This window comes from Enoplosus armatus, chromosome 8 (genome assembly GCF_043641665.1).
Source record: "Enoplosus armatus isolate fEnoArm2 chromosome 8, fEnoArm2.hap1, whole genome shotgun sequence".
Lineage (NCBI taxonomy): Eukaryota > Metazoa > Chordata > Actinopteri > Centrarchiformes > Enoplosidae > Enoplosus > Enoplosus armatus.
The window spans coordinates 8,407,049-8,421,296 of NC_092187.1; the positions used below are offsets into that span (position 1 = coordinate 8,407,049).

Genomic DNA, 14,248 nt, shown 5'->3' on the forward strand with positions numbered 1-14,248 from the left:
AATGATTTTGCTAATGATAAAGACAGTAAGGATCAAACATTGATGAATGAAACAAAGGGCATGCGAACACAAAAGCATAAGCAAAGCACAAGCAAGCGGAGGCAACCTCCAGGACGATGATGAACTGTTCTTATGAACATGTGCAAAAAAACACACGCACACTCCTAGACACACACACACACACACACACACACACAAACACATTTACCATGTGTCTCTGTGGACTGAGTGAACCAGCCAAACTTTCCTTTCTTCTTCTCAGTGAGGTCAGCCAGCGTGACCCCTTGGTGTTACCCAACATGCAGTTCACACAGCCAGACAGCAGAAGAAGCAGTGAGTCAGTACACAGCAGAACGAGAGAGGGAGAGAGAGGAATGTACGGCAAGAGACAGCTGCAATACAAAGTACAGTGCAGACACAGCTACCATGTCCAGAAGAGCTGCACAAGCTGAGCCTGGACTATGTTGTCCCACTACAGTCAAATTCATCCGCTCTAGCACGAAGGGGACATGTAACAGGAAAGTGCTAACATGAGAATACAAACTCACAACACATTTTACTCACATTTTACACAAGATATTTGCTAACTGAAGTATGATAGTAGCAGTAATAGATAATATATATATTTCTATATATATATATATCAGCCAGACCGATACGTATTAGCAGATTGCAGATATAAGATATAAGAGTATATATTTGAAACAGTGTGATCATTACATTGTCCATCAGACAGCAATGACTCTGTATATATACTGTGTATCTTTGTCATAATTCTTTTTAAAAAGTAACTCAATTCTCAACGATAGCCTCAAAAATCTGTTATCGGTCACGTTTAATTTCAGGTCTATGATTTCTGGACAGAGTAACTATTAATACAATATTAGACTGGAAAGGATTAGCAATAAACAAGAAAACAGAAGATAGACAACAAAGAAGAGAACAACTGCTGGCAGGAGACAGAGGGGAAGAAAACTAATGTTAGCAGCAAACTACAGACATTTTCTTACAAGGCACACAGACACTGCAGGAATCAAGGAGAGAAAGTTAGTGTGTCATCTTGGGTGTCTACAACAACAACAGCAGAAGAGGTAAAAGCAGGGCAATACTGGAGGATATAAAAACTGACAGGTACATAAGCACTGACCACACTGTGAATGGTTTTAAGGCACTGTAGGAGTGTTAAGAAGAGAGGCGAGGCCAAAACAGTAGACTTATTCTCACACTTTTGACATGTCTGTCACTACAAAACTTTTCATATTCATTATAAAAAGAAGATGAGCTTTGATGTTGTGTTTGTCCTAAATTAACAATGTTTTGTCAAAATATATTTTCCTGTTTATCTGCCAATAATTTGCAAGACTGAGTGCAAGACAAGTTACACAAATAATTATCATATTTAGTGTTTTATGCTATTTTTTGATTTAAATCAAACAAACTGTTTGTCACCGTGGTTCAGTCGTGAGGCTGTCTGCGTGCATTACTGTCTGCCACTGTTGATTGGTTGCCCAACGTCAAGAAGGCGGGTCTTATCTAATATGAGCCTGTCAGGGGCAGATGCTAAAGGGAAAGGTAAAGAGAAAGAGAGAGAGGAGGAAGGAAGCATGCTAGCAAGAAAGTTAGCGTGCTGCAGGTATAACAAGGAATTTTGTTGTTGAGGATAATAATCTGTTGGTATGGCCGCTTAAGGTTAATTAATTCCCCTCACGACAAATCATTTCTGCAGCCCTACCTGTGCCGTGACACTGCCACTACAGATCATCAAAGTCAGGCATTTTCAAATCCTACGCACTGGAGCTTTAATGACGAGTTAATGATCAATAATTAATCGATCATTAGCTATTTATAAAATGCTAAATGCTTGATCTTCCTTCTTGAAGTCACTGTTTAAACAATTGATATGGACTAATTTTGATGCGTAACCCAAGTGAAGTAGGTATTTGAAAAGTAAAAAACAAAACACAACAAATTATCTTAATGATAAATTAAGTAATAAAATATATATATAAAAAAATATATATAATTCTATCTTTCGAAACTAGTATTGTGCTCTCACTCGATCTGTCTGTATTCAACAAATGACAAGGCAGATTTCAAACTATTGAACAAAGCCTACAGCAGCAAATGTTTGTATCATGTAGAGACATAAGAGTGGAGAGAGCTGCAGTGAGCAGAGCAGCACACATCTGTTTACTTCACTGATGAAACAGAGAGGGAGACGCCCTACAGTAGTAGCACAAGCACCTCCTAAATTCTCTCAATAATTTGTCTAATGATCAACATTATTCTAAATAATCTGTTCATCCAAAACAAGTCAACAATTCAACAAGAACTGAGCAGCAGAGAATGGTAAAATCAAGACATGAACTGATTTTTAAATAACTTAAATAACACAAGAAATTAATTAGTAATTCCTCAATTCACTGACAGTGCACACAAGATGTCTCATAAATGATGTAAAACAGTTGAAAGTTATTGTATAATCAAATAAGCAATTTCAACAGCTTCAAATCTTAAGTCACATATGCATATTTATATACGTCTGTGTGTGTGTGTGTGTGTGTGTGTGTGTGTGTGTGTGTGTGTGTGTGTACAGTATGCAAGTTTGTACGTGGGTATCAATCAGAGGTCCAAGGGAAGCTAAGCTAAGGTTTTCTTGTACCATAGCTGCCTGAAAAGATGCAGCAGATGGAAGCAGATTTAACTTTAATCACCTTGTTCTCTTTTATTATTCAAACTGATGAAATTCTGAATGGTCCCAATTATCATCCAACCAGAAATTTTGAACCCGATAATGAAAGTCTAAGTAATAAGACTGAGTCTGGTGAGGAAAAGCCCCCCAATCTGAATGATCCTGCTGTGATGGAAGACATCTTGACACAGGAAAATCATTCTTCACCTTTGTAATTTTATGTTAAAAAACAAATGAAATCTTTGTGTAATGTGTCTGAATATCTTCAAATTACGTCGAAAAATGCATGTATTATTGTTATACTGTCACCTGATCAGAGATGCAAACAAAAACAGGCTTCATTTGAGGACACACAGTAGATGAGATGAGATTAAAACTACCACTTAAGACTGTAGGAAGAGTCTGCAGCCCATCATGCAGAAACATTAAACGAGACTGTAGACTGCTACAGGCAGCACACACCTGTTACCTCCATCTAATCAAACTGTAGGATCTTAGCGCCCTAAACCTTGCGGTGCAGGGTGGTGCTACAACAAAACCACAGCACATTTTCTGAAACCACATGCGCCACATCTCCTGCATTGTACATACATTATTAAAGTCTTAGAGGAGAGGAGCTTTAAAATACTTAAGACTTCAAATGACATTACTTTTACACATTCAGGAATTATTACTATCAGGTAAACAGGTTGAACTGATATGAGGAGGAGAAGATGACTTTAATAGTGGAATACAGGATAAAGAAATGTGTGTGTGAATGGAGTCTAGTTATTTGCATTCTAGTGATTGTCTCAATGGAAAAAACAAAGCAGGGTGGAAACATCCTGTTCCCACAATAAGCCTCCTCCAGACCAGATTAATGTTCTCTCTCATATGCACACACACACACACACACACACACAACTAAAAATCTACATTACCCCTGTGTTGTCATGGTGACCAGCACACACAAGGCCACGACATAGGAAAGACCAAAAATCATAGCGCCGCGGTCGCCCACTTTTTTAGTGCTACTTCTGAACCATGGCTGAAGTCACAGTGTTCACTCGCTTCACAGCAGTGCAACAGGAGTTTTTTTTTTTTTTTTTTTTTGGAAATCCTGTAGCACTAATTCAGGAAAAAAACATAATGGAGGGGCAGTATTTCACTGTACGACAGTCCCTCTGAGGGGCACACGTGGTTGCTGGCTGGTGGTTCCACAGAAAGGGGGTCACAACTGCCCAGAGAGTTTATGTAATCATGAGCATCTACATGTGTAATACATTGATGTTAATTTGTATGTATAAAATGTAAAACTATACGCACAGTGTGATACTGCAGCACATTGTGGTTCACATACTGTGCAAGCTTGCTGTAAGCAAACAGAAGACACACAAGGAAGTAAATATATCCTTTACCTATTTATTAGCAGAAATGTAAAATATAAAGGCATTGTAAAATAGCAAGAAAATAGACAGTAAGAATATGTCTTAAAGGGAGACCAGCTTGTATCACTACAATGTAGGTGGCATATGCAAATGAATACTGTTTAACGTCCCTCCATGTTGTCTGCACCCAGAGCTCCCCACCTCTCATTTGCCGGAAAAAGCCCGCCAGATGACGCGACTTTTGCCGGCAAATGAGAGGGCTCTAAGGCTGTTGTGCGAACTACAGATTGTACTCCCGCCTCCACGGACAGTCAGATCAAGAGGGGGGCATCTCCTCACCACCCCAACATCAAAAGATCCTGTCCAAACTCAACTGGCAAGAACAACCACTGGAGGACCATGGCAATGGTCAGCAGCAGGCAATGTTCCTGTAGATATGGAAGGAAATGATTTTAATAGTGGCGTCCCGTGCCAGGGACAACTGGCGGTGCCACTGCGGTACATGAGTGAATGAGAAAATAAGTGTCCTTGGAAGGCAACAGGCCCAGTGCACCCTAGTTTTCTACCTTTTGAGTAAAAGGGAATACCACAGCCTTTTTTCTGTTTTTCTGGTCATGTAGCACCAATTTCAAAAATATTTCCGTCTTTCTACTGCGTAGATCTTTCCAGCTGTGAAATAGCCCTTTAAGAGGACGACAGTAATACTAACCCATTACATGCATCGCTCCACAGTACGTACAGTATGTAAGTGTTTTCGGGAATGATTCACTCTTGTAGAAATGGCCTATTGTACCAAACTGTACAAGATGGTGCCTGGAAAAGAAATATTTTATTGAATGTACCTTTGTAAGGTCACATTTGCGTGTAGTCTACAGTCGGCAGCGTGTGATACTGTCCCTTTGTACTGGATGTGAGATTTGATGGTCGCCGTTTGTCAGCATGTCATATCTAACTGTAAACTGTCCGTATGTCAGTGGAGCAGTTTCATTCGGTCACTCTTCACATGCCTGAAAGAGTCGGTCAACATCCAATTGTGGGAAAAAGTGTTATCATTGCGTACCAATGTCTTATTTAATAGTCACACAGCTGAGCCAGGGCCATTTATTCCAGATACATAAGACATTTCCTTTATGATACATTAAAGGCAAAGCATTGGTAAGCTAGAGTGGAATAACTGATAGATGAGTGATTGTTTGCCCTCCTCGTCTGCCTCCTTTCATTATCAATGGGGCGAAGAGAGGTGCAACATTATTTATAGGCAGAAAATCTTAAGGCTTGGTAGCTCACAGTTTCATTTCAGCGCTTTCGACAAGGACAGAGGGACAAAATGAATTAAATCCAGGTAGCTCACGGTTACGCTTGCCCTCCTCGTCTCCCTCCTCCTCGTTCTCGGGGTCGATGTCCTCGGCCTGGGTGATCCAGTCCAGGTAGCCCTTCAGGTCTTCCTCTAACTGCTGCTTCTCACGTAACTTCTGGAAATCTCCCCGAGCCTTGGCCTTCTCTCGCTCTTTGGAAAACTCTCTGGACAGGGCAGAGCATAATGACAGCCAAACCTGAGTCAGATAATACTGTACAAGATCAGAACAGGTGCGTTTGTGCCTGACAAGCACCAACCAATCAATCCATCCCATTTTCTAAAACTGCTCATCCCGTTCAGGGACCTGCATATGGTTACTTATATTTGAAAAATTGAAACGTATTGAACCATTTCCGAGGTGTTTGTAACAAATTGGTGGGGTTTATCAAAACAAGTCATAAACTACTGAAAGACTCAAAACCTACCCGCTCAACACACCCAAAACTAAGTTGAGAACAAAGAAGGATCCAAAGATGACGAGACTGACAAAGTAGACCCACGGCAGCTCAAAGCCCATTGCATCATTCATCTAAACACAAGCAGAGAAGGAGAAAAGAAGATTACACATATTAGACCTTGTTTATTCATATTTCATGTTTCATAATTGTGCACATATTCTCTTCCTTTTCATATTCATCTTTTCATTTTAAAATGACACTCATGCATGCACCTCTTTCCTGTTTCATGAAACTTGTTTTTGTGAATTGGAGAAATCTGAAAATTACCTGACAGAACAATAAAAGAGGAAGAGAAGAAGGTCGTAAACATTTACAAAGATCAGTGTAATTGGGTATGCAGTATAATAGACCTTTTTCACTGCAGCCATATTGACATGAAATAGCAGGTAAACACAGGTTTAATTAAGGAAATGAATTAAGGCTCCGTTCCAGTTAGCGTAGCAGAGCCTTTCCAGTGAGCCGACGTGCACAATAGCAGCACCTTGACTCTGTTTGACCTAAACCGAAAGGAACCTTAATTAGCATCGTTGGTAACACTTACTATTTCATCTCAAAATGGCTGCTGTGAAAAGGGTCTATTCTACCAAACCTTTGGCTTGACAGCTGCCTTTGTGTTGCAGTTGTTCAAGTATTAACGACTGGCTAATGGGCTGGGATGATTGTGGGTGCCTGCTACTTTTCCCAGCCTCTGCCAGTAAAAAAAACCTCTATTCATCTGCACCATCATAGACAGATTCCACACATTATGAACTGAATCAACGAAAAAAAACAGTATTTAGCGCTTCTGAAAGCTCCGGGTATTTACAGATTACTTTCAGGAACAGCCTTCAAAATGACATTCCTGAAAGTAATTAATTACATGTACTGTCATTAGTGTGATTGCGTAGGTTTTTGTGTACTTGTACTTTGTATAGTGCAAGCCTATCTTATTAAGCTCAAGGGTGTCATTACTCCAGAGCTGCATTTTAAATGAAATGTAATCGACTGGAGGCAGTTCCATGTCCTTAAGAGGAAAAGAGATCTTCAACTCTGAGCTACAACTAAACCTGGAGCAGGAACTGTGACCACTAGAGGGCACCATGTGCAAGACATACAGGTTAGTAATGATGAGTAGAGAAGGTATTAGATTAGATGAGATATCCATTAGTAATGTGGCTGTGGCAAATGACCGCACTACAGAGCTAAAGAGCCTTTTAATAGAGCCGTTTGGCAAAGAGACACTAAGAGTTGATAGTTGGAGTTTGTCCATTTATAACCATGCAACTGGGTTTTTACACAGTCCAAATAATCTCTACTCACTTGACACTTAACTTCTCTCCGCCCTATACACATGCATGCAATTCTACTTAAACACTTATATTCCCTCTAGGCATGGCACAAAGTCTCGACTCTGCCTCCAGCCACAGCACAACGCACAGCCACCCACCCTGCGGCGGCGATATTCAATTGATTTCTGTAGGAAAGGTCAGAGGTCAGATTTAATCTATTCGCCTTTCTGTCTATCTATCTATCTATCCTTCTTTTATCGAGTCTCCTTCCTTCACCATTTTAACAGCAGTATTAGCATGGGATTGCCATGGTAACACATACATGCACAAGATAAGTAAAGAGTGTGTGTGAGAGGCAGAGGGAGAAAGGCAGAAAGGACGACAGAGAAAGAGACGGCCGGAGAGAGGCTCATTATTTCATAGATGAGGGTCTCCATCAATAAAAAGGCCGTGGGTGGATTGTGATGAAAACTAATTCTGAGTTGCGCTTCAAATGCTGAGTGTTGTGGCTAATTAAAAGCTGTTGGTGATTTCTGCTAATGAGAAGCTGAGTGTTTTAAAGTGAGCCTGGATTTTTATTTTATTTTTTTTAAAATAATTCTTGTCATCAACTAAAAGAAGGGTGATGGTTCAGACTCTGTACCTTCGTCTGACGTCTTTGTAACCACAAATTAACGTAGCTTGAATTTGTAGGAGAGACAGTAACAGAATGTCCATTGAGATTATATAAATCATCATTCATTCATCTGTAATCTTGAAAATGCCCAAGATCACATGCATCATTGCAAATTTTTGTCAAGATTTCCCAGAATCACCATCGTTTCAAACATGCTGGAAGTGACACAATATTTCACAAGGTTCTGTCAAAGAGTGAGACACATGGATCAGTGAACCAAACATACGATGGTCATTTCTGATTCAGATTGGCAGATTACCCAGTAGAGGACTTCGGTCCAGCCCTCCATGGTGATGCACTGGAACACAGTGAGCATGGCAAATAGAAAATTGTCAAAGTTGGTGATGCCGTTGTTGGGGCCTTGCCAGCCCTCTCTGCAAACTGTACCGTTGAGCAGGCAATGACGGCCGTGCCCCGACACCGCACACGGCGTGGACTCTTCTTCCGCGAGGGCACCTGGGGGCACAGACGACAGGTGAATCTATTCATCTGCTGTATTTCTACTGATGCATGATGAAAACGTTAAAACACTAATATCTTCGTGGCTTAAAACACATCACAAGCCCGCCATATTAAGTATAAAATCATGTAAGATGACTTGATTGTATAGTAGAAAGGTGGAAACACCGACATGACATAAAAACAGAACCCTGCTTTGCATATATACTTACTATATAAAAGCCTTTCAAATGTCTTTGCATCTGTTTCAGAATCTTTCTTTTAGTATCTCTGTTACATGCAAGGATTCACATTGTGCAGGCTAGTTATCAGTGAACATCTGACCCCCTACTGTCTTCAGAGACTCAGACCAGTTTAGGTCTTTTGGCTGTCTGCTGTCTTGGCTTTGTAACAGCCTTCCATTTATAATTACGTCTTTCTCTGAATTTCTTTCTTACTATTTTATCCTCTCCTTTTACTGGTTATCCCAAACCTTGTATGAACCCAATTAATATTTTATTCTTTTGTCATAATTGTGCTTTTATTTTATCTTACTCCTTATATCATATGTCCTGTAACTGCATTTGCATCCTCTGAAATTATAACCATTACTCTAATTGCTCTATATGAAGATAATCATACACAGGTCACACTCCAGGTTACACTTTATTAGATGTTCTGTCATCATGCGAGCATTATATAACCATCGCAGAAAATGATGATGACACATTGAATACACCCCCCACCCCCACCACCACAAACACACACACACACACACACACACACACACACACACACACACACACACACACGTATATGTATAGTAGATGAGCCCACAACAAGTTAAACTCTCCATCCTTTTAAAAATACCAACAATACACACACACACACACACACACATTCACATTCATGCTATGCATCCAAGTGCCTTTCTCAGAGCCAATAGAACAGATACGAGTGAAGGGGGGATTAAAGCGAGCTTCAATCTCGCTCTGTCATGACCTCTCGACTTAAGACTACAATGCTTCTCCTGACATCCACGAGCAAACAGATGCAAAGAGATCAAAGCGGGAAAGAGTGGGAGGGGGGGGTTAGGTGAAAGGTGTGTGTGTGTGTGTGTGTGGGGGGGGGGGGGGGGGGGGGGGGGGGGGGGGGCAGAGAGTGACAGTCCACGAAAATTGTTGTCGTCTATCTGTCTAGCCCACCATTCCCTGTGACTTTAAGCTGCCATGCTCCTGTCCGTCAGCCATTTTAGATCAAGTGTGGTAACATAAACATAAACAGTGGTTTTATGCATGTGTGTATGCACATACAGTACTTAAAGTTTATTTCTGACAACCATCCAACAATTTATCCTTGTGTCTTTAATGATTGTGCCGCGTTGGAAGCAAAGCAAGAGTAAAGGTCACGCCTGTTTACATAATAGCCAGATATTAGTCATTTAATCACTGGATTTAATCCTCCATCTGTTGTTCTGTCCTGTTTTCAGTAGTTTGCCACCATTCACATACAAGTTCCATTCATTCTCGGGGATTAAATCCTGTATGAGATGTATACGCCTGTTCATACTGTGGGTTGGATGTGGGGCTCAATTTAAAGAGGGTTTAAATGGTAAAAATCACCCTTATCATACAATGCATGAAGTTCCCTGGGCAAGTCTCACGGCAAACAGTGGGGGAAAATAAGATTAATCAGAAACCGTACCTGTTTTTATCACGTAGCATGTGGCGTGCATTTTGCCAATGAAGAGCTCCAGGCCGATGATGGCGTAGATGATAATGACGAAAAGGACCAGCAGAGCAATGTGAAGCAGGGGAACCATGGCTTTAATAATGGAGTTTAAAACCACCTGTAAGCCTGCAAAACACACACAGAAATCAAGGTCAGAGGGAACACACACACACACACACACACACACACACAGATATACATGCATATATCCTGGGTTGCCCAAATCTGAGTTGAGAAAAGCAGCAACAGGATATTTGTGCCTCATCTGAGTTAATGAACAAACCTTAAACCTTTAATATGTGTCAGCAAGAATAGACATGTATGCTCACTCAAAACATACATGTTGTGTACATTAGATCAAGAGAAGAATACAAGTGTCTCTAACTATTCACTCAAATTAACATCACGTTTCTTTTTGATATTCAGTCAACAGCCGTGCAAGAATTTCTTCCCTCTAACTCCAGAAATTTGGAGTCATTTAGATATAAAGATGAGGGCTGCAACTAACAATTATTTTGATTACCAATTAATCTTCCAATTGTTTTCTCAATTAAATTATTCAGTCAATAAAATGTCACAATTACCTAAAGCCCATGGTGATGTCAGTATATTGCTTATTTTGTCAAACCAACAGTCCAAAGCCTAAAGACATAATCACATAAGACAAAGAAAAGCAGCAAATGCTCACAGTTGAAGCTGGAACTATGCAATGTTTGAATTTTTTTTGCTTGAAAAATTTGCATAAGTCAATTATCAAAATAGCTGCCGATTTCTTTTTTCGATTGACTAATCGATTAATCAACTAATCGTTTCAGCTCTAACAAAAGTAGCAAACCAGCCAAAGTTGAGTATATGGTTATTTAGCTGGCGGATGGTACTTGCAATCACACATGCAATTTATCCAATCCATCAGTTGTCATAATGGCATTATCTATATCTCTCAAAGCCTCATGATATCACTGAACAGGCATGAAAGCCGACAAATCAGCCTCTGCGGTATCAGCAAACGAGCCGAACTATCGCAGCCTAATTAAACGGCATATACCATCCAACAAAGACAAATGTTAAACTAGAATAGAACTGAAAATGTCGTTTCTGCTCAGTTCAACTTCATCCTTCCCAGAGGTCCTTTCCTCCCTGAGACCGGTGAATGATGCGTTGCCATGGCAACTCAAAGAATGCAGACACTAGGGCAACTTCATATAAGGTCGAATGAGTGCTGAAAACAGAAACAGTGAAGGAGGCAGTGTTTCCTGGGTGAAAAGAACAGTAGGGACCAAGCTGATGTTTTCTTTGAAGGAAGGGAAGTTTTCATATTTTTATAGAAATATTCATAATTATAGATGTATAACAATACAATACAATACAAACAATTGATGTATTCTGACTTAAAATCACTGCTTCTTATCCTTATTTTGGTAAACTAATTTTACTGTGGATGTTATAACGCATGACAAATGTGTGACATGTGTCTTCAGAGGCAGAAATCATTCAAATACAATTGTTACATGTTTTTTCAAACCAGACATTTTCACTTGGAATATCAGAAACTAATTCAGCTTACTAGCAAACAGCTACGTTAGCCACAAAAACAATGGTAGACAAAAACAGCTAACGTTAAACAACTTCTTCTTGTTCTCACTGACTTTTGTTTGAAGAACATTTACGCCTCCATTCTCACAAACGCACCTGCACTATATTGGCGTGGGCTACGCAAGTAAACCTCTAAAATCTGCCAAAAAATGAGTGGAGTTCTGTTAGTTAGCTAACGGCAGCCTTAAGGTTTTTACAAAAGTATTCATGTCCTTGAGAGTTATTCGCTTCATTCAGTTTTTCTTAGGCGAAGTACAGTTTCTTGTGTGGTAGTTTTAAGACGCGCTGCCCCAGCCTTTGTTGCCAAGGGTAACTGGCTAAACCTGGCAAGCACAACATACAAATGTTATGCATAGGTTCTCAAACCGCCCCATGTACAGGTGTCTTATTGATATCAAGAAGTAAGAAATAACAATAACTAATTTAATTTTGCATTTTAGAATGGAAAATTATCTAAAATGTTAGACAGTAAGACAATAAAAAACTAAACAGTAATTTTGTATTTTAGACTGAAATATAATTTTCACAGTGTGACTGCTCACCTTAGTTCTAAATTACAGGAAATTCAACTGACTTCTTAGCCCTTTGAACATGGCCCTAAAAATGAGTCTCAAAAATCTAATACTCTGGTATGACAAGTGATTTAACAGAATATCAGGATCATGAATTCAAGCAGAGGGGAAAATTGTTATAATTTGATTTCACATAATCACAGAGACTATGTCTGTGATTATGTGAGGGTCAAATGTATCATGGAAGGGGAAGGATATAGAGATACTATAGTAGCCTCAATACAGATGCAATACAATAAGAAATGTTTTGTGTCTTATTGTATGTTTTGTGGAAAAGACTTGCTTTTCTTGACTGGAAAAAAAACCCTTCCTGAAATTGCTACTAATCCTTCAAAACCTACAGGCTGCAACAACCTGGGGGTTGCCAAAAATCATTCTGGGAAACATAGGAAATTGGTATTTTGAGTGTTATAGCACCCCCTTCAAGACTGTAAATGCAGCTGAAGTAAGAGACTGTAGAAGTAGAGCTGGATTAAGGGCAAGTGGGAACACTAAAAAAGTATTTCCTCCCAAAATCGCAGGGATGGATTAAACATCACAGAGTGTATCTATATCTGCACTAGTCAAGACCTTGAAATTATCAGCCTACAGTAAATCACAATGCAGGACAACAATAGAGAAGAACATCACATATTTATATCACATAAGACCGAAGACTCCACACTGAATTACCTTAATTTCTCTTTTCTGTGCAGCAAGGATGTCACCAATCAGTGGACATACTGGACAACTATAGTACACATTTTTTGGCCTAATGTGGTCCTGGAGACACCTACTGTAGCGGGAACTACCCCAGAAGCAGTTTTGAATACTTTGCCTGGTGATCAGCGTCACAACCGTGTAAGATGCAGTCACGAAACTTTACAGGCATGCAGTTGAGATCAAAACGAAGGCCAAGTTTGAAGATGGGTGTGGTCTGAGTAGGGGGGTACCCTGGCCCACATTCATTTTACGTCGCTGATCACTTAATGGTCGAAACTACCAATGCAAACTACCATGTTAGTATGTCATGGATAGATAACTGGGTAACTTTTCTCAGCTAAAATATTTACATATTTTAGAATAGCTGTTCACTCAACACTATAAGGTTAGCTGGGCCAACTCTGTGTGCTTTGGCTTTGTTACCAATGTTGAATAATTTGCTCAACAGAGCAATTAAAGTCAGAATTGGTAGACAGAATAGAGAAGAACAGTACGCAAAACGAGGCTGGTCCCAATAAAGCTGTATCAAAATCGCCAGTAGAAGACGAAGCAGCACAGCAGTACAGTTTCCTAATATTAATTAATAATTCCTTAGTAATATCATGCTTACAGCAGTTAAGCTAGCTGGTTAGCAGCACACGTGGACACAGACATGATCACAGGTGCACGACTGCAGAAGGGCCATTGATGTAGTTCCGACTCGGAGGAGTTAAGTATACGTCTGCATCTTGGAGAGACAGATGCATTTACACCTTTTCAGCATCTGCCAAAAATGCGTCAATGCGTTTGAGCAATCAGATTTCATTCCGTCTTGAAGGCCTCTTGGATGCAAGACGGATGCCTGGACAAAGTGTAAATGGGGTAATCCCAGCATAGCTCCACCCAACGTCCACCTGATTAAAGGTCTAAATAGACAGAGTCATTGAAAACACTTGTGTGGGTGTGCAGTGCTTTTAAGTAAAAAAAAAAACGGGGAAAAGTGACTTATCTTGAGACTTAAAACTGCTTAAGACTTAAAAACAGATCTATGTTAACTTACTGGGAACTCCAGAGACAAGGCGAAGGGGTCGTAGCACGCGAAAGGCTCGGAGGGCCTTGACATCAAACCACCCAGGTTTGCCTCCAGACTGGCCGCCAGAGTCAGCGTCTTTGGTTATCATCTCCAGAACCACGCTGAACAAACTGGAGAGGGGAGAGGGAAATGGGGCAAGAGAGGAAGAGGAGAAGGACAGGGAGAGGGAGGCAGAGGTTTGAGAGAGAAGGAGAAAGAGGGAGAAAAGAGCAGTGACAGAGATGTCAGGAAAACAGAGCAAAAAAGATGAAAGCCAAAGAGACAGGGAGCACAGAAGAAAGCCACCTGTCCTCTTTGTATTTGTCTCTGTGTACATGCACCT

The 14,248-nt window shown here is 40.3% G+C and overlaps 1 protein-coding gene across 1 annotated transcript in view; it reads right to left on the bottom strand.

The window, feature by feature from the left end:
* cacna1db (calcium channel, voltage-dependent, L type, alpha 1D subunit, b) overlaps positions 1 to 14,248 on the bottom strand; it is an 81,194-nt gene that overhangs the window by 30,671 nt on the left and 36,275 nt on the right. The window contains exons 5-10 of the mRNA XM_070911016.1: positions 13,894 to 14,036; positions 9,961 to 10,113; positions 8,078 to 8,274; positions 5,842 to 5,945; positions 5,411 to 5,580; positions 209 to 283 (exon numbers count right to left, since the gene is read on the bottom strand). Of these exons, the coding sequence (XP_070767117.1) occupies positions 209 to 283; positions 5,411 to 5,580; positions 5,842 to 5,945; positions 8,078 to 8,274; positions 9,961 to 10,113; positions 13,894 to 14,036 (842 nt within the window). The remainder of the gene's footprint in view (positions 1 to 208; positions 284 to 5,410; positions 5,581 to 5,841; positions 5,946 to 8,077; positions 8,275 to 9,960; positions 10,114 to 13,893; positions 14,037 to 14,248) is intronic.